Below are 21,930 nucleotides of genomic sequence, written 5' to 3'. Positions count from 1 at the left end.
ACTACGTCACTTCAGAGGGAGCCGTTTCTCACAGTGTTTTAAACCATCAACAGCTCTCTATTGCTTGTTACCAAGTAAGTTTTTAAGCTAACAACTATTTTTGAGTAATTACCAATAGTGTTCAGTGCCTTTAACGTTATCTTCAAATTATCAAAATGAACAAAATTAATTTCAACCAAATTTTGAGAAAGAAAGATAATGTGACAAGCGAACTACAGACACGAACAAACCACCTCACCTCATACTAGAAACAGGGGAATAATTAGCAGCAGCAACAGAAGAACCACATCTGAAAAATACACCAAAGTAAAAAAAAGATACAGGAACATGGAAGATTTATACCAGATACAACAAGAGTCCTAAAGAGAATAACTCAACATGTAGAAAAGGGTAAGTTTTTCAGTTTACACAGCTACCTAAATAAAGGTTAACTGAAATCAAAGAGGGAAAAATGCAGAAAGTTAAGATACACATGTATGCCTTTGGAGATTCCGTAGTGTTTTTTACATGCTAGAAAATAATTTGGATTTTACACTTACACTAATGTGTATCAAGCACTGTTTACTACGTACTCTTCCTTTTACTGATGGCTAGATGCAGTTCAATTAGACAGGCTTAAAGACTTAAACTGCCTCTAGCAATCAGGCTAGCGCGCTAGCTATCGGGCTACATGTAGCTCGATGGTCTATTGGTAGTAGTGCTAGTGCTCTAGCAATGCAAAGGTTGTGGGTTCGAATCCCACCCAAGTGTTTTGCCTGTGGATATTTTTCACAGAATTCTGGAAAGTTCTAAGTATACAATGCTTCATACACATCGGTGTAAGGTAACAAAATAACAATTTATGTTCTCTATACCCAATGGAACAATAAGCATCTACTACATGCAATTGAAATTTTGGCAAAAAAAAGGAGAAAGCCTCCTTCGCAAATTTATTTTTAGTTTGGTCACAAAGAGTAATGCCTTTATACAAATGTATTGTCACTACAAAACTAGCCCAATTGTAAATTATTTGTGTTGATGTGGGGTACAACCTCACTTTTGCATTGTCATAAGTATCTGCCTCTTTACCAAGAAAAAAACCAGATCTGTCTTTGTCACATGTTTGTGTGGCTTCTGAATGGCACCCTGAACAATGATATTGACAAAATTGATGAGAGACTGACAACATTGGGCTATAAAGCTCAGTTGGAGTGCGTTAAACTGGAAGTCGGTTCAAATCCTGCTCTTGTCAACTTTTCTTTGTTCAACCCCAAATTAGTAAAGAAAGATCATAGATAATTTCATGCTGAATTTTTCTCACATTGGCATGATTGGTAATTGGCATAAATTTGAACGAAAAACAATTCCCTCAATTTTGTTATTTATTTCTAAAATATTTAAGCCTGTACAATGGATTTACGTGACTCTCTTGAAATTATTGTTCTGTGATTTTCACTTTTTCCTCAAATTTGTTTACGACTAATGAAGCTGAAACTTCTACAGGTAAATTATACTACATAACATCTTCATTCAAAGTGAGTGGCGATTCATGTCATGGGCAAACACTTGATCTATAAAACATGGCAAAGCATTTTAACCTCTCGACCCCATACCTGGTAGAATTGTGATCACTCTGTTCAGGCAGGCCCAGTACGCATTTTGGATTGCAGCGATCTGTCTGCCACGTTGCAGCACAGTTATAAGAACTCACATCCAGAAGTTGCCAGGGAAAATCTTTGGCTTGTGCTAACAGATGTTGCATGGCCACACCCTATAAAAAAGATAAACAGTACAGGTGACTTGCTTAAGTTCTCTGATCCTCGATCAAATGTGGATCACATACGTCCTTGTGCCCCGGATAAATCTCTTGAAATTGTACTGTCATCGTTTGTAAATGTCAAAGGTTTTGAAAGATGTCGCCTATTGTTTTCTTTTCTGATCCGGTGCGTGGCATGCTATGGCTCATCTGCGATGTCCATGACCTGCCAAGAGCTAACCCACTTGGGTTTTTATCATTTAGCACGTTGTGTGAGAGCGGGCATCTTTTGTACACGTTTATAGCGGATGTTGTTATGTTTGGTCACGTTGCTTTTATGTTGACATTTGCCTTCCTGCTGCTCGTAAAGTCAAATACATCGTGAACATACATGGCACGCCAATACTTGACTCTATAAAAAGGCCGACCGTGTTAGTTCACTAAGTAAAAGGAAAACCTTGCAATTTCAAGGCATATTTGTGTGGTCATTATACTTTTAAAACACCTTTCGAACCACATTGATTTCTTATCAAACAGCTTCAAAAGCTTTTCTACCAAGGCAATGTGTTCCTTTAAGCACACAGTATCTGAGACAAAAATGCCATTTAAAAATTTTCCGGTTCGTAAAGTCAAAGTAATAATTCAGGATTTAAATTGCTCATTTGAAGAGGTGAGTTTGAGCTGTCGATTTAAGATTGAAGGATTGTTCTGTGTTCTAAAGTCAACACTACTACTTACCTGGGTTTTCATGATGTTGTCTTCATTCAGGAAGATAACGAGTAGGCTTAGAAGGTAGGACAAGAAGCTGTTTGACATTGAGGTATCCGACCCTTGGCAGTAACCATCACAGATCTGTCCCCAGGGAATCTGGGGGAAAATGCTGCCTAGAAACTCCAAGCAACTTTGACTTCTGTCTTCAAAGATCTATACCCAAAGAAAAGATTTTTGCATTCATTCATAAACATTTTCATGAAATAGAAAACCTTTTTTGCATCAGGGATAAAGAATGTTGTTATTGTTTTACCCTTACACCGATATGTCTTAAAGCCATTGGACACTTTCGGTAAACAGTATTGTCCAAGGCCCACACTTCGTGTACCACAACTTCTATATCAAAAAACAAACCTGTGAAAATTTAGGCTCAATCGGCCATCGGAGTCGGGAGAAAATAACGGGAAAACCCACCCTTGGTTTCGCCGTGTCATGACATGTGTTTAAAATAAATCCGTAATTCTCGCCATCGAGAATTGATATTGTTTTACTGTTTTCTCAAAAAGTAAAGCATTTCATGGAATAATATTTCAAGAGAAGTCTTTCACCACTACCTTCTGTAAACCCTGTAAGTTATTTGTAAATCTGTGAACTTTTATTTTTGTTTCTGTACCGAAAGGGTCCAATGGCTTTAAGCATCGTCTTCTCAGCACTTTCCTGAGTTTGTTGCAAAAAAATCCACAGAAAAATCACTTGGGTAGGATTGGAACACACAATCTACGCCTTGCTAGAGCAGATGTCTTACCACTAGATCACCAAGCATGCCTGTTGGCAAAGAGGCAGTTCAAATCCTTAGCAATGAGTGATGCAAGTGTAAAGAGGTTGATTAGCATAAATAAACATGTTTAAAACGGACTGAATTGGCGGAAGGATAAAAAGTAAGGTAAGTAATACATTTACAAATGAAAGAAAATAGTACATTTAAAGGAAAAATAAGAAAACTCTGTGGGGTGTCTTCATAACTGTCACATATACATCAAGGTCATTTTTGGGGTAATTACCAAAGTATGACCCTACACCTTTAAAAGAGCTTTAAATGATGCTAGGTTTTTATACAGCGCTTCCTCTATCACACCCCTAAGAGGTGCATTAAAGCGCTCAGTATTTGTTCCTGCAAGGTATCTGGAGATACTATTTGAAGTGTGAGACATCGGTGAGACAAATTCCAGTGAGTTATGAAATGGTCTCTCTATGACTCAACTACAATGACTCATCTCTACATGTACAGTATATACTCACTTGGATCATCAGCTCCATGGCAGTCAGATCAGGGTAAAAATGATTCCAGGGCAACTTGGCTAGATGCTGATGGTACATCAAGAGAATGTCAACTCGAAGACCCTTCCTGGCTAAGGTGTTGTAGTAGAACGGCCACAGACTGGTCATAGGGGTGGCTAGGGGAGGGGCTAGGTAACCTGATAACAACAACGGAAAAATGGAAATTGGTTGGCTTTTTTTGTAATGGTTAATAGGTTATTTCTGATGATAGGTCACAAGATTGTATGCAAAAAGACCCTTCCTACATTTGTAGCTTAAAAAGTGACGTAGTTAAATGGCAACAGACTAGACAAAGGGTTGGCTATGATAACACAAAGGAAGAGATTGGTGTTTCAATGGATTACAGGCTATATCTGATGGTACAACATGTCAAAGATTGTAGGCTCTAAGACCCTTCCTTGCTCAAGTGTTGTAGTAAAACGGCCACAGGTTATAGGGTTGGCTAGGGGCGAGGCTATATAGGTAACCTGATAACAACAACGGAGAAATATTGGCGTTTTTATAGTTAATAGATTATTTCTGATGATATGTCACAAGATTGTACGCACAAAGACCCTACCTGGCTTAGGCCATACAGGTAGACTTGTCAAAGGGTTTACCAAGGGCTTACTGGCTGGAAAAAAGAAGGGCCTGTTGGGAACTATTAAAATTATTTCTTAAATTAAAAGGGACAAAATGGAAAATCCACAAGAACAATTTTATCCACATTTTAATCTTAATTTTAATGCCGATTGCAACTGTTGCAACTGCTTAAGTTATAAAGGGAATAAAGATTGAGTTGCTGCAACACAAATCTGAATGCTCAAAGACACTGGACACTATTGGTAATTGTCAAAGACCAGTCTTATCACTTGGTGCATCTCAACATATGCACAAAATAACAAACTTGTGAAAATTTGAACTCAAATGGTCGTCGAAGTTGCTAGATAATAATGGAAGGAGAAAAAACCCTTGTCACACAAAGTTGTGTGCTTTCATGCTCGAAATCAATTCAGATATTTTACTGAGAAATTACTTCATTCCCCAAAACTATGTTCCTTCAGAGGGAGCCTATGAACAGCTCTTCATTGCTTGTTACATGCACCAAGTCAGGTTTTGTGCTAACAATTATTTTAAGTAATTATCAAGTGTCCAGTGTCTTTAAGGAGGTTTTGAAAAATTAATGAAAATTTCCTGACAAATCACATGCCTGTTAATCAGGACAAGCCTTTTTTATTAATGGTGAGACAAATATTTTTAATTTTTTTTTTTTTTTTTTTTTTTGGGGGGGGGATGGGACAATATTATTGTTTTTGTAGGTAAACTGGGGGGGGATACTTCAAAAAGAACAATTTCTTTATACTTGAAGAAAAGTAGGTAGACATTTTTCTATCTCCAAGCCCACATCTGAAGAAGGTCTGAAATTCCTATTGAGTAACTTTGTCTATGCAAGAGTCAATATATCTTTGAAATAAAATGACTAGGTGTCCGACTTGCCATGCCAAACAAAATAAAATTAATTAATTCCTGCCTGTAGTCGTATCGTTCTATCAAATCACTTTAAAACTCTGCGGTTGAGTTAATTTCCTCACCGAGACTATCCAATCAGACTAATTGGTTGTGAATCGAGTGCTCCTTTAATGAAGTCAACTTACTGCCAGGGGTCTGTGGGTGGATGTTATTTATCAACTGCATATAGGAATTTAGGTATTAGGATCATAATCCTTCTCTACTTGGGAGTGGTTACTCTAGGTATGAGGTTATTAAAGAGAAATTGTATGAAAACCAGAGTCTCCTCTTTTCACAGGACTCGGGAAAGTACAGAGTACAAATTTAACATCTATTATATATCGTTGGGGTACCCGCTGCCAAAACATATAGGATTTGAACTGCTAGCTACTGCGCAACCTCGGTAGTCTAGTTGGTATGACACTGCTCTAGAATTGCAAGGGTCGTGGGTTCAAATCCCACCCGAGTAATATGCCTACAGGTGATATTTTTTTACAGGACTCGGGAGAGCACTGAGTACACAGTGCAAACACACATCGGTGTATGGGTAAAAACCAAAATTATTACAGAATCTATAGGGTGGAAGTTTATTATTTTTATGATTTCCATTTGTTTTCACAGGAATTATAAAATCTACAATGGTTGGTTACAAATTGCTAAAATACAAGGCAGATGCTATTTGGATCGAACTCAGGACCTGCTAGACATGGAGCAGGCGGGCGTCATTTTGATGTGCGCCTTTACACTGACCGGGTCCGTTTGTAACACGTTCATTCTGTTCACAGACAGACCTGACTCACTACCACAATGTAATAACTAGCATCATATTGTCTGGCCAAAGCTGTACATTCTAGCAAGACCAAACCCGTTTTACCAATTTCTTTAGGACGATTTCAACGTTTTGACAACTAGTTTGGTGTGACCCAGCCTTAGGCGCACAGGTTTTTTTCAAGTGTGTTACACAACACACAGAACCAACGGCTTTACGTCCCACCTGAAGGATGAATTGCATCAGGGTTAAGTGACTTGCTTAAGGACACAGGTGTCATGACTGGGACTCGAACCTACACTCTGCTGATCAGAAACACCCGAGGTTGAATTCGGTGCTCTTAACTGCTAGTCCATGAGACGCCACATACCCAATTTAAAAGTAAGCACATTCTCTTGCCATACAACCTATCTATGTCAATTGCATGAATGAATCACCACGGATGTCCAGGCTGGTAACAACACCGTGTCCCATCATGTCCCAAAGAGGAAGTGGTTGATTTAATCAAATATTGTAAACTGATCCACTGTGATTAGCTGCAGTGGGGAGGACAATTGATTGGTATAAGATGTGGTTTGGAATACACCCAGCAGACAAAGATGGGCGGAGAGGGTGGGGGAGGCGTTCACAGGAGGTGCAATTAATAAATGAATTCTTTTCCAGGACTTCTAGTATGTGTCAACAATTTCATCATTCAATCACATTTCATCATAGGAAATAGGTGATTTTAATGATTTTAAATTCAGGTTACGATATCAAGGATGCATGAAGAACTACTTTTCTCATAGACTGTCAAACATCTGGAATTCCCTTCAAGGACTTCATAATGTCAACAGTGATGCATTTAATTTAAGCACATTTCATAGGAAATAATTGATTTGAATTATTTATCTCTGACTTCATGTTATAAGATATTTGTGTTGTGTAGCCTGTACGATGGGCAGTGCTTGATGAACCTGCCCAGGAATCACAATTTTTGCCCAGCACTCTGAGCAAACAATACTGTGCCACCCAGCACACAGATTTCCCCTAGAATAAATCAAAATATTGTCCACTATGCATTGATCTGAGACACAGCTAATGATAAGAATGTCCCAGAGAATTTAACACAGTCAAAAGGCCACTCAACTGAATATTACAGGGCCCCTTAAAACAACCAGTTTGGAAACCTGGCATCATTCCTGAAGCTTGCCCTTCAGCAATAATGGCCCAAATAATTACACATTGATGTGCTTGCCTTGGTGGACTTCCAAAAGATCTGGTATATTGCCCAACACTAAAATTGGTCTACATGTACATGTATACATATACATGTACATGTACATGTACATGTACATGTAGCTACATCCCCCCAAAAATGACATTCTGATCAGTGCAGTGAGATTCCCTTTTGAAGCCTGCGTAGCTGTGGGTATTCATAGGCATGCGAGCATTCGTTATTGCCTCCGGTTACAACATTAGGTACTGTCAAAATCTTTAATGAAAGGTGATTTGAAATGTCACAACTCATTAAAACAAATCTGTGTTTTAATGTGTTGATGTATGCTATGATGTACCAAATACTGAAGGCAAATGGGTGCATTTTGTGTCATACAGGCCTGAGTGTTTCGTTTTTGAAAGGGCAAGGGCACTAAGGCATGTTCTCTTTGGTAAAGGGCACCCTATGAGGAAATTGTCACCTTCTACTTGAGCATTTTAAGGGCACCAAGAAATGGAGGGCAGTCACCTAAGTTTCCCCCGTGAAGTATGTAGGCCCGGTCACAGAATAATAATCACAAGGTAACATCACAAATAACTGGAAAAGCCAGAGTGATTACATTCTGCGACAGTGCACGAACGTAATGTTATCAATATTATTCTTGTAAAACTCACACAAAGTTTCTTGTCATTAAAAAATTGTTTTACAAATGTACACAAAATAATGAAGGCTCAGAAACTTTTCCATCCCACACTCTAAAAAGAACCCCCCCCCCTAAAAAACCCAGGCCTGATACTTCACAGCGGCCTCCATGCATGCCAAGCCCCCTGGGCATTGCCTTGGTGCCCATTTTGAAATGCTCCAGTAGAAATTAAAAGTTTCCTCATAGGGTGCCCTTTTCTCATAAATGCCTTGGTTCCCTTGCCCTTTCAAAAACAAAGCATACAGGTCTGCAAAACCTTCTACACAAAGGTGCTGACTCCATGTAGACACAACCCTAGTCTGCAGTGACCCGGCCTTGCCCTTTGGACAAACAGGTGGGGGAAGGATCATTTTGGAAACAATGCTGGGATTTCAGTTATGATAACGGCAGGGTTGTATTAAAAAAAAGTAGAACTAGGAAAGTGATTGACTCATCCTCCAGCCCTGTATGTTTAACAGGGGGGTGGGGGGTTGAACCCATGGGAGTGTCTCCAATTCACCGTCAATTTAGGGTCCAGGATGTCAAATGCCTACCATCTGTCTGGTAAAAAAACCAAGATAATGGCAACAATGTGTGGCTATTGTTCCCGTAGTAATAAAGGCCATTATGTTATAATCTGTGACAGCGTTAGCGGTGATGACTACTGTCCAATACTGCCATAAGGGAATTTGGCATAGTGTGGTCTGCTCTAGACAATGCCTGAATGACGTATGTGTGTGGTGGGGAGGGGGAGTGTCTGCCACTCAAACAAAAGGAATCAGGGCGTTTTGACAGAGCGAGGACGTCCTCGTTGACTTTTGTGACAAATGCGGGCGTCGCTTGAGAAAAACTGAGTCCGAACAATTGGAAAACAAAGAGAAGTCCTCAATTTGAGGGGCCGACAAAGATGTGTGGGGGGGAAAGTGGAATGTGTCTAAGTGAACTAACATAACACACTTCTGCAATTTTCTTTTTTACAGTGTTGGAAGAGTTTGTGCACCAAACAAAGGAATATCCACAGAGTGTTAGCATATATGCAACACATAGGTACGTGTGTGCGTATAACAAGATAAACCTGGGACCAATAACAAAAGAGAACGAGAATGGTGTGTTGACAACTCAAATGCCCCGCTGAGATTTGAGTTGCTACACCAAGTCCTTTTTGAGTTATTGTTTAAGCCATAATGAGCTTAATACTAATCTGAGGGGGTCCCAAAACAATAGGTCTCATACCAAGTTTGGAGTTGATACGCCAAGTCCTTCTTGAGATATCACTCAGACAACATTTCTTTTGTTTTTTTAGCCATAATGAGCTTTATATTTACCTGAGGGGGTCCCAAAACAATCTTCTGGGGGATCCCATGACCAATCCACAAACCAAGTTTGGAGTTGAGACGACAATTCCCTTTCGAGGTTATTGCTCGGACAAAATTTCTTTTAAAAAGGACTTGGCGTATCAACTCCAAACTTGGTTTGTGGATTAATCATGGGATCCCCCAGAAGCCTATTGTTTTTTTACCTCCTCAGTAAAATATAAAGTTTATTAAGGCTAAAACAAAATAAATGTTGTCCGAGCAATAACTCAAGAAGGACTTGGCTTATCAACTTCAAACTTGGTTTGTGGATTAGTCATGGGATCCCCCAGAAGCCTTGACCCCCTCAGTAAAATACTAAGCTCATCATGGCTAATACAAAAGAAATGAGCAAGAACTCATAAAGGACTTGGCGTCTCAACTCCAAACTTTGTTTGAGGATTAGTCATGGTATCCCCTAGAAGCCTATCGTTGTGGGACCCCCTCAGGTAAATATTAAGGTTATTATGGCTCAAACAAAAGAAATGTAATGTCCGAGCAATTAACTTAAAAAAGGACTTGGTGTCTCAACTCCAAACTTGGTGTGTGGATTAGTCATGGGATCCCCCAGAAGCCTATTGTTTTTGGAGCCCCCCCCCCCCCCCTCAGGTAAGTATTAAGCTCATTATGGCTAAAACAAAAGAAATGTTGTCCGAGCGATATCTCAAGAAGGACTTGGCGTATCAACTCCAAACTTGGTTTGTGGATTGGTCATGGGATCCCACAGAAGCCTATTGTTTTTGGGACCCCCTTAGGTAAATATTAAGGTTATTATGGCTTAAACAATAACTCGAAAAGGACTTAGTGTAGCAACTCCAATCTCAGCGGGGCATTTGTGTTGTCAACACACCATTCTTGTTTCTTTCATTATTTTCGTACAGCTTCAATAACCACTTGAGCCCTATTTTCCACAGATTTATTTTATGCATATGTTGGGATACACCAGGTAAGAAGGCTGCTCTTTGACAATTACCAAACGTGTCCAGGGGTCGTTTTCACAAAGAGTTAGGACTTGTCTTATCTCGATTAGGACGAGTAACTCTTCCTAACTTAGAATTAATCTTAAGGTCAGCATGCTACAGTGCAGGGTTGGGACTCGTCCTAAGTCCTAAGATTAGTCTTAAGTTAGGAAGAGTTTTGTGAAATCGACAGCTGGGCCTTAAAAGGCTTTGTTTGGACATTTTGATTTTTGTATTCAGTGAATTCACTCCAATCCTTTCGTTTTCAATAAATAAACGCTCAGCCAAATAAAGCTGTCAAAATATCATGCAATTACAGTGTAGGTTACATTTTTTGTGAGGAAAAACTAAATTCCATTATGTTTTGTAAAATGTTGATATTGAAAATTGATGAGATCTGCATGCTTGGACACTCTCTCTCTCTCACACACACACAGCTCTGTGCTGCAGTCGTTCTATGGATATTCCTTTGTTCTACACACTTAAAGGCAGTGGACACTATCGGTATTTACTCAAAATAATATTTAGTATAAAGACGTTCTTGGTAACAACCAAGGGAGAGCTGTTGATAGTATAAAACTTTGTAAGAAATTGCTCCCTCTAAAGTGACGTAGTTTTTGAGACATTTCGAGACATCAAGTTTAGAATTTTAGGTCTCAAAATCAAGCATCTGAAATCACACAACTTCGTGTGATTGGGGTGTTATTTCTTTCTTTTGCAACTTCGACGACCAATTATTGAGTTCAAATTTGTACAGGTTTATTATTTATGCATATGTTGAGATACACCAAGTGAGAAGACTGGTCTTTGACAATTACCAATAGTGTCCACTGTCTTTAAAGAAAATCCTATCTTTCAGCAATAGTGAAAACTCTGTGTGAGCCATAGAGTTATATAAAAGAACTAGAGGGCGCACTAGTGATGCTTCTTGCACAAACGTGACGGGACCGCAAAAAGAGACACGCGCGTCATTCTGCACGCGCATTGAATATGAAGTATACGTTGGAGTTTGTGTATATTGGACGCTATACACGATGCTATTGTGTCAACTTAGAAAATGGCCGCCTGCGCGCATGCAGAATCGCGTATATAGGCCAGTGCGCCCTCACATAACTCCATGGTGTGAAGGTTCTTAAGCCCACATGGTTTTTCAAAACCCTGTTTTGAGTGGACTTCTTTTGTTCCCAGGTTTACACTACAAGGTTCAAAAGTTCATTTATTTTCCACCGTATCCAAAAATAAAAAACATTAGGATCACTCAAGAGTGGTAAGTTTAAAGAATACAAGTTTAAACCATGCAAAATTTTGAATCCTGCTAAAAATACGTGTCATGACCTAGAGGTTAAGAGCACCGGACTCAAACTCTGGTGTTTCTGATCAGCAGAGTGTGGGTTCGAGTCCCAGTCGTGACACCTGTGTCCTTATAAAGCAAGACACGTAACCATGATGCTTCCTCCTTCGGATGGGAAGTAAAGCCATTGGTCCCGTGTGCTGTTTAACACACATATAAGAACCCAATGAACTTATCGAAAAGAGAAGGGGTTCGCCTCGGTGTTCCTGGTTCGATTCACCAAAGCCTATGTAAACCACTACCTAGTGCTATGAAAGTAGGGCTAATAATTCAAAATGTAGTCCCACATACATGTACCTTGCAGGAAATACTGCATGTTACAGCGCCTTCAGCGTCACTGAGTGACGGATATGCATGCCATATAACACCCATTTCATATAGGTTCTCCAGAGTGCCACCGAACCAAATTCTGAGTACATTAAAAGTTTGACCGCTGAAACAGTTAGGAGCGACTGGACGCACTAGAAGTCGAAAGATTGACTGTTGCAGTCATTCCGAACGACTGTTGCAGTCGTTCGGAGCGTCTTGGTTTCAGACGTCAATCTTGTCATGAGCCGAGCCAATGTAAATTTTCTGTTAAGTTCACCTGTCTGAAACAAAAATTTAATTGGGTCGACCCAGAGTCGCTCCTAACCTATTTGGTTCGGTGCGACTCTGGGGCACCTGTCTGAACCGGGTGTAAGAAACCTGTACTACTATTATTATTATTATTATTATTATTATTATTATTATTATTATTATTATTATTATTATTATTATTATTATTTGGTAAAAGAAATCTTACCTTGGAACTGTGCTTGAATGCATCCTACAGCATGGGAGAACATGGAGACCATGCATCCAGCGGGGACTTCATCTCCATCAATCCAGGGAGGTAGTAACTGATTAGTGTTGGGACTATGGGAAGGAATGTATACAAATCATCAGAGAAAATACATGAGCCCAATTTTCATATAGGTGCTTAAAGGCACTGGACACCTTTGGTAATTGTCAAAGACCAGTCTTCTCAACATATGCATGAAATAACAAACCTGTGAAAATTTGAGTTCAATTGGTGGATGAAGTTGAGAGATAATAATGAAAGAAAAAACACCCTTGTCACACGAAGTTGTGTGCTTTCAGATGCTTGATTTTGAGACCTCAAAATCTAACTCTGAGGTCTCAATATCAAATTTGTGGAAAATTACTTCTTTCTCTAAAACTATGATACTTTAGAGGGAGCCGTTTCTCACAATGTGTTATACTATCAACAGCTCTGCTTTGCTCGTTACAAAGTAAGGTTTTATGCTAATAACTATTTTAAGTATTACCAGTAAGTGTCCACTGCCTTTAAAGACCTACTTGAACGGAAACAGCAAGTCATGATCTTTTCTGAATTCATTTTAAGTGTTTTTTTCCAATCAATAAGGAAACTGAGTTCACATGAGTATAAATTGATTTTAGTTGGGTAAAAATGAGCATTTTGAATACCCTTATATCCAGTGCTTTTAAGAAAGATCCACAAAAAGCTCTGTTACGTCATCACTCATACTACGTCATTTGTGGGGGCTACAATTTGTATAGCCGTTTTGTTGCAACATGCAGGTATAACAAAGCAAACTCCCACATATGACGCCAAAGTGTTGTCATTTGCGTCAAAGGCAGAAGTGTTTCTATTTTTTTCAAAACCTTGAGGTTGATGCCACATTTTTTAATCGACATTTACAACAACAAAAAGGAATTGTACAAATATCACTATTACATGTAAATGGTAAACAAAATTAATAGACAAGTTTAAACAGCATTCCCATATAAAAAAAGCTCAAGGTACCTGTTTAAGCAGAAAATATTGCTTAACAATTGTCTGCTGAGCAGAAATGAGCAGGATACCAGTCACAAATTGTACATGGGACTAGGTATTTTGGCAGGTAACCTTAATCTGGTAAGCATGAGGTTTCTATGCTTAGCTACTTTTTGTGCTTTTAAAAGAAGCTCAATGAAACTGGGCCCTCGGCACGATACGTGATACTTGGAAAAAAAAGTGGAAATATTTGATCAAGGGCTTCACATGTATACAGACAAGTTGTAGGCTTTAAAAAAAACTTTCTATATGCGTTAAAAGCGCAAACAACGACCTCACTAAGGTCAAAGGAAGACCTGTCATTGGCTGAGAGTTGTGTGAGGTGCGTACAGACACGCATGTTTCCATTGTGATGGCCTCAGTAATGGTAGCCTGTGCAAGGGGTCTAAAGACACTTCATGCTATTTAATCTCAAATTTTCTGATTAATCCAGACCAAGGTAATCAGACCGCAGTCGGAAGAATATCATGATTGAATACCAATCATCTTAATGGCGTGTCGTGGCCGAGCATTGTAGGTCACAGAACCCAAGCTCTTGTGTTGTCAGCAGCCGAGTGTGGGTTTGAGTCCTGTTAATGACACTTAAATGTATGCCCTCGTTAGCAAGGCACTTCTTACTTGCTTTGTAGAAAGTTAGAAAGGTAGTTTATTCTACTACATCAACCAGGTTCCTAGTGGATGATACCCTTGGCCTACATTCTTACAGATTGTGAAAGGGGTAAGCCCCAAGAGTAGGTGGAAATGGCGGCGAGACAAAACTGGCTCTTTTCAAAGCCAACGCTTCCTCAAAAGTTTACTTTTATTTATAGTTCAGCGTTCTCCTGAAGATGAGAATGGTAAAATGATCGAAACGTCAAGATCAAACTCTCTCTTTCCAGAGCTAACACTCCCTCAAAAGAGAATTATTACACATGTACATGGTTGTACCCGCAAGTTCACTGTTATTTATAGTTTATTTCTGAACTGTAAGATTTCTTACTTGGTTGGTGAGGGGACCTCGAGGGCAACAATCCACGGTGAGAAGAGTCCAGTCACAACACTCCACAGATGTCTAACAGCTAAATGGAAAGAAGGTTTCCAAAACAGAAGAGATATTTACAAAGAGCCCGTAGAATGTTTTTCTATGAAAAGATGATGACCAGGCAAGTCAAGTGGTCTTGTGCATTGACCTCTAAAATGCCTTGAAAGGTAACAAATTGTGTTCAAATGTTGGAATATACCATTCGATTCTGTTGAGTAATAAAGTTTAAATAATACCCTAAAATACAGAGATCAATCTTCACTTAATGTCTTTCTTAGTGCTCAATCTTTCAAATAAAAACAGCTAAACTGTGTTAGGACTCGGGATGTTCTTTCGTTTTGATTCTAGTCTTGCACAAACATTTCTGGTCCAGTAACTTTTTGAGCTACGAACCCTGCAGTCTAGTGGATTTTTCCCCAAATTTGATAAAACAAATTAAAAAAATTGACTCCCATAAACGGCTGACCGTGGTAGTTTAAGGAAAACCATGCAGTTTCGAGTGACACTTGTGTGGATCACTATATTCTACTTTTAAAATATCTCTCTAATCATATGCATTTTATAACAAACAGTTACAAACGCTTTTCAAAGACCAACTCGACTGATCCAAGGTAAGGTGTTCTTTTAAAGAGTTTTGATACCATGCTCGAATCCCTACTCTATGAATGAAGATGTATGTATTACCTGTCGAAGTGTCTGCTTTCGATAATCGTCAAGTTTTTATGTAGAAAAGTGAAAATCACTGAGCAACATATAAGGAGAGGTGCGTATATCCGTTGTATACGCTAGAATAATTTTCATCTCACCGAGACGAAAACTATTTTTGTGAAATATTTTACCCATTTCTCAAAAACTACAGTACCTCAACAATAAATATTAAGGGAAGCTTTATACCATCAATGTCTTTAAGTTTAATGTCAATATGTGGATTTTGTGTTTTGTGTCGTACACAAAGGAACCCAAGCCTTTTAAATCTACTGACCTTGTTCCACGATAAGGTTGGCCTCGATAACTCGATGAGCCTCCAGAATGACCACATTCAGACCGATGTACCCAATAAAACTGATCAACGGCTCATGATAAAGCTTCCAGTTACTATGGAGACCAAACTGTCCACTCTGTGGGTTGGAGCTTCGCTGGCGACTGAAATATGCCGTCAGCCAGTCGATTGTTTCAAACAACTGTTGATACAAATGTTAAAAGAAAAATTCTTTAACTCAGTAATCTTTGGGCAATCAAAAAGAGTAATAATATTTAATGCATTGACATCATCCAGCTGCCATCTTAGAGGTAAAACAATGAAGAAATATTCAAAACGCACAAATGGTAAAAGAAAAGTTCTTTAACTCAGTAATCTTTGGGGAATCAAAAAGAGTAATAAGTTTTATACATTGACGTCATCCAGCTGCCATCTTAGAGGTAAAACGATGAAGAAATATTCAAAACGCACAGATTGTACGGGCAGCACATTGATTTGGCCACTGAACAGCCCCTTTTGACCTCTAGGTGAGCTCCTACTGATATGGCATCATGTGCATAAGGTCTATAGAGCAAAATCATGTGCTACAGTAGTGTCGACCGGCGGTTGCGATATACACAACTTTAAATAACACAAGAATACTATTTACTGGCTTTTCTGTCCCTTGTTCCGAAGTTCAAGTTGGTGCTGGTCCATACAAATATTATAAAGCCCGGTTCATACTTCATGCGAATGCGAAGCGAATTTGATGTGAATTTGACGTCACAACCCTCCTTTTGCAGCGATATTCACAAGTGAGTTGAGCTGAGTTGAACTGCTGCGAATTTTTCGTTGTGAATTTGTGATGTCAACGTTCGTATCGCATTCGCATTCGCATTCGCAGGAAGTATGAACCGGGCTTAACAAAAGGTGATAAATTCGCAATTCAGAATACAGCTTGTATTTTCGAAATGATTCCACCAAATTCGTAATGGCTGCAATCAGGCCTTGCTCTTAAGCTTTTTGTTAAGTAGCCAACTGGGATAGTAATAAACTCAGGGTTTAAGTAGCCAACTGGGATAGTAATAAACTCAGGGTTTAAGTAGCCAACTGGGATAGTAATAAACTCAGGGTTTAAGTAGCCAACTGGGATAGTAATAAACTCAGGGTTTAACTTGCCCCCAGGAAGTTTTAGTAGCCTTGATTATATTAGCATGTATTGTCATAAATGTATCTTTCTGATGTATTAATTGTAGCAACCACAACCAGTGTAATATAGGTAAATACATTTACAATCAAACACTTCATAAATGAACACACTTTATTCACATATGAATAGAAGAAATATGAGCATTTTAAGCAAGTAGGTTGCAGTTTTTAGTAGCCCACAGGGCAAGTTGAGAGGTGGTGTTTATTAGCCTGTAGCAGTTTTTACAAAACAATGTAGCCAGTCTAGGGTTAAAGGGTCTATGTATACTTTTTCCTAACACAAAACACAATGTCCACAGATTTATATTAAACTTACACAGTTTGGAGATTATGATAGTAGAAAGCTTGAAGTTTTACTAACTGGGGTGCTGTAGTTTTTGAGAAATGAGTAATACAAATAATTTACATCTCAGTTTTAGCATGTAAAAACTTATTAACCAATTATGCTATGATTATGATACATTTATAATATCATATCTGGTTAATGGGATTTTACACACTTTTATGCTAAAATAATTTTCGTCTTACTGAGACGAAATTATTTTGCGACTTGTTTTACTCATTTGTCAAATACTACAGAACCTCAGCTAGTAATATTTGAATGGAAGCTTTCCACTATCATTATCTTTTAAACCTTCAAGTTTAATGTAAATCTGTGAACATTTTGAACAAGTACCCGAATCCTTTAAGGGCGAGCCCTGCTGGCAGGTATGCAATTGATCCTACCTGTTGCAATGAGAGAATTGGAAGCATCTTGATGAGTTCCTGGACCTGCTCATTACTGATAGCATCAGTGCTGATGCTCAGATATGGACATCCTAAAGTAGCCAGAGTGTCCTTCCAGATATCCTTATGGAGAAAGCGTTCCTCCGAACCTAAAATCAAGAAGAAATATAAGTGTGCGAGTCAATCAGAACTTAAGGTCGTGTATGACCAACAGGTCTGGTGTGTCCTATTTGAGTTCTGTAACTTAAAGAGAGTGGACACTATTGGTAATTATTTAAAATAATTATTACATTTAGCACAAAACCTTACTTGGTAACGAGTAGTGGGGAGCTGTTAATAGTATAAAACATTGTGGGAAATGGCTCCCTCTGAAGTAAAATAGTTTTCGAGTAACAAGTAATTTTCCACGAATTTGATTTCAAGACCTCAGAATAAGATTTTGAGGTCTCGAAATCAAGCATCTGAAAGCAAAACATTTGTGTGACAAGAGTGTTTTTTCTTTCATTATCATCTGGCAACTTCGACGACCAATTGAGTTCAAATTTTCACAGGTTTGTTATTTTATGCATATGTTGAGATAAACCAAGTGAGAAGACTGGTCTTTAACAATTACCAAAAGTGTCCAGTGTCTTTAAGAAGCATGAAGGGTGATCTTGTAAGAGCCAAAACATGGACAACTGAGCAGAGGGAGGCCAATTAAGAACATGGTGAAGACAATGAAAGAAGATACAGGGTTGGAGACTAGATGAACTAGCTGGCTATACATTAGGGATCGTGATGTGTGGCAAGTGTTTTATTGCACTCGTCTCAAGTAACTTGGGTCGGCGTAGTGAGTGAGTGAAGTGAACTTAAAAAGGTTTGATTTTGGACTGAACTGACTGGTGTAGTATTTGTGTAGTATAAGTTGAATGACGTGTAATCTGTCGGATGTGTGTTTCCGCCTAGAACGACTTTGGAACGTTGGCCCAGTTAATTCTTCTTAGGTTAACCCCAAATTATTGACCAGTTTACCCAGTCAGTTTTCCTTGTGGTTTATTGCTGGTTAAGGTACAAGGAGGTGTCCAAATCAGTGAGTTTGGCTATAGCTACGCTAAATCACGCACGTCTTCCTTCTCTTCAACACTGGCAAACGCGCTGATCTAGCCGTAGCTGTAGCTGAACTCGCCGTTTCGACACACCCTAAGATTCTAACCTTTGAGTATGAGTCTCAACACATCTCCATAATGCTCTGGGAAGTGATGCTTCAACATGACCTGAAGATGAGTCCTGTAGATCCCAAACATCATCATGCATCGATTGTCCATTTCCAGGCCGCAGCTGACCAACGCCTCACCAAGCACCTCAATGAACTGAGAACGTACAGCCAGTGCAGGCTCGCAGTTGCTCAGCCACTGGGCAGGGTCAAACTGTTTAAACCAAAACATGGAGAAAAACAAAAACATAAATCACTCTGGTGTACTTAAAGGTTGTGGTAGCACTTAAAGGCACTGAACACCTTTGGTAATTGTCAAAGACCAGTATCCTCACTTGGTGTATCCCATCATATGCATACAATAACCAACCTGTGAACATTTGGACTCAATTTGTCATCAAAGTTGCAAGTGATAGATGAAAGAAAAAAAGAGACTTGTTGGACAATCTTATGTGCTTTCAGATGTCTAATTATCAAAAACTGTTATTTCAGTTTCAGAGAGAGCCATTTCTCACACGGTCAGCAGCTCTCTATTGCTCGTTACCAAGCAAGTTTTTATGCTAAGTATTATTTTGAGCAATTACCAATAATGTTCAATGCCTTTAATCCGGAGGTTGACATGTACATGTAGGTTCAAATCCTACTCCAGGCAATTTTTCTTTGTTCAACCCCAAACTTCGTCCAGTGCCTACAAAATTGGGCCCATAGCATAAGTGAGGGAAAGTCTCTGTAAGTATCCCACCCACCTTGGTCAACAGCATAAATGCAGTGTCCTGGACGTCACTCATGCCGACCCGTACCACATCACAGTACATCTGAACAAAGGAATCACCACAATGGTTGGGAGCAAGATTAGGAGCCAGCAGGCCGGCCAAGTTACAGTTACTCAGGACGGCTTGCAATAAAGGTTGGGCTTGGTCCGGGTAGGGACGGATGAATTCCTAAGAAATAAAATATGGACAAACATGAAAGTTAATGAATGAAATCTGCCAATGGAAGAATAATATAATACATTGATAAGGCCACTGTCCCTGATGATGCTACCCAGGTTGGGTCGTTAACTTGGGTGTGATCCGTGGCTACACAGCAGCTTAAGGTTGTACGGCTTCTGACTGGCACCCCGAACAAAGTTATTGACAAAATAGGGAGAGCCCCAACATGGGGCTAGATAGCTTAGTTGGTAGAGCACCGGCATGTTATTCCGAACATCCATGGATCAAAACCCACTCTGGTAAACTTTGTTCATCCCAAAATTATAAACAAGGACAACAAGAAAATTGCAAAAGGATAGCACAATAAAGGAATTGGCTTCCAAATCCAGGTCTGCCAACCCTTCACACATATCATTATTCAAAACTCAACAATTCTAGAAGCTCACAAAAAGTATCTTCATGTTCAGAGCTTGACTTCACTAAACTCCCTCCCTCTGTGGGATTCTCACCTGGCCTAGTATTTCAATGCAGGATGAGAAGAACTGGCGAGTGGGTGGATAGTGTCTGGCACTCTCTTTCATCTGTTGTCCGAGGTGATACAGGAGGCTGATGCCAGTCTGCTTAGCGGCTTCAAACTCTGCAGAGTTGTCCGATAAGGCTCGAGTTAAATGTATCAGGTCACTGAAGAAACAAAGAAAGAAATTGCTGTGTTTTGAGCATTTTTTACATGGTCATATGGAACACAAGGCATATGAATTTTGTGAAATTTTCCAGGCGTGCAGGATTACATGTACAGCTCCTTTTGTTCTAAAATAAATATTTATAATACAATTTTCCATCCTCGCCCAATACATCAGTTTTAAGAGTTGAGATTTCTTTCAGGCGAAAGAAGTTGACCATACATGTATTTAACATTTTACAAAATATTAGTACCACAAATCTGGAATCGGGGATTACACAATAATGTTTAAAAAGGGGTATGACGAGAAAAGACTGCCAGTACCCTCTTTGTACATGTATGGGTGAAACTTAGTGTAGTACAACCATAGAGTTATATATAAGAACTAGAGGGCACACGAGTGATGCTTCGTGCACAAACGCCACGGGACCGCAAGATGACAAGCGCGTCATTCTGCACGTGCGTTGAACATGAAATACACGTTTGATTTTTTTTTTTATTGAACGCTCACGCGATGCTGTTTGTTCAACTTACAAAATGGCCCATACACACGCTGTGAGATGCCAGTTTTGTCAACTTAGAAAATGGCCGCCTGCGCGCATGCCGGAGCGCGTATATAGGCCAGTGCGCCCTCTAGTTCTTATATATAACTCTATGAGTACAACAGATACCATGCACCACAATGGATAGTCCTGTGCATTTTTATGGCTGCCAGCAAACAAATTAGGGTTACTGTACAGTGTCCCTGTTTGTTATCACAAAATCTAGATTTACTTACGTTATAGCATTCTCTATATGCACGGCTGAGACAACGACAGTGGGCGGGGGCGGAGACAGTGACTCGATGGACAACTGTTTGAACTCCACTCTGTTTTCTTCTAGTTTACGGAAGACTGTGTCATTGCGCTGTTTCTCTTTATGCTAAAGAGGAAATGAAAATTAAAAAATTGCAAATTAAACTAATTTGTTGTTTAAGATTTTGCATTTTTAGTTATTGAGAAGCCATTAAAGGCCCTGGACACCTTTAGTAATTGTCAAAGACCAGTAATCTCACTTGGTGTATCCCACATATGCATACAAGTATTTTATTTATTTTTATTTAGACTCAATTAGTCATTAAAGTTGCAATAATAATAATAATAAGACCCTGCGGGGTGTTCAAGGCGCAGTCAAACCAAAAACACAACAAAATCAAAACACAACACAAAGAAAAACAGACACAACAAAATTAGTCATTGAAAACCTGTGACATAAGATAAGTTTTGAGAAGAGACTTGAATTTTGCGGTACAAAGACAAGATCAAAGATTAATCAAAAATAACCCCTAAGTTCCGAGCTTTCAGCGAGGGAGATGTATGCCACTGAAACCTTAGTTAACTGTTGACGTGACCCAAATAGAAGGAACTCTGTCTTATCATCATTTAACTTCAGGAAGTTGTGTTGTGTCCAATCTCTTGGATGTATTTCTCAAGTCTTGCAATAGATGCATTGGCGTTTTCTTGAGAAGATTTAAACAGGATGTATAGCTGAGTGTCGTCTGCGTACACATGCTTAAGATTAAATTTCAGGATGATGTCACGAATCGGTAAAGTGTACAGCGTACACCACTGCGGGCCGAGTACGGACCCCTGTGGCACAGAGTAGTTCAAAACAACAGAGTCGGATATCGCGGTGCCAATACATACATGCTGAGTTCTATTGTAGAGATATGATTTGCACCATGCTAGGGCTGTGTCCTCTATGCCAAGGTGATTCTGGAGCCGAGAGAGAAGGATGTTGTGATCAACAGT

General features: G+C 39.3%; 1 protein-coding gene across 2 annotated transcripts in view; it reads right to left on the bottom strand.

The window, feature by feature from the left end:
* Positions 1–21,930, bottom strand: part of LOC117287915 (ectopic P granules protein 5 homolog) — a 58,425-nt gene that overhangs the window by 7,087 nt on the left and 29,408 nt on the right. For both annotated transcript variants that reach the window (XM_033768539.1, XM_033768540.1), the window contains 12 exons: positions 20,919–21,061; positions 19,971–20,142; positions 19,276–19,470; positions 18,530–18,743; positions 17,338–17,486; positions 15,427–15,625; positions 14,403–14,481; positions 12,368–12,480; positions 3,746–3,921; positions 2,474–2,659; positions 1,593–1,750; positions 239–289 (listed from right to left, as the gene is read on the bottom strand). In XM_033768539.1, coding sequence (XP_033624430.1) covers positions 239–289; positions 1,593–1,750; positions 2,474–2,659; positions 3,746–3,921; positions 12,368–12,480; positions 14,403–14,481; positions 15,427–15,625; positions 17,338–17,486; positions 18,530–18,743; positions 19,276–19,470; positions 19,971–20,142; positions 20,919–21,061 — 1,835 coding nt within the window. The remainder of the gene's footprint in view (positions 1–238; positions 290–1,592; positions 1,751–2,473; positions 2,660–3,745; positions 3,922–12,367; positions 12,481–14,402; positions 14,482–15,426; positions 15,626–17,337; positions 17,487–18,529; positions 18,744–19,275; positions 19,471–19,970; positions 20,143–20,918; positions 21,062–21,930) is intronic.

Source organism: Asterias rubens, chromosome 3 (genome assembly GCF_902459465.1).
Source record: "Asterias rubens chromosome 3, eAstRub1.3, whole genome shotgun sequence".
Lineage (NCBI taxonomy): Eukaryota > Metazoa > Echinodermata > Asteroidea > Forcipulatida > Asteriidae > Asterias > Asterias rubens.
This window is presented reverse-complemented; position numbering and strand designations above follow the sequence as displayed.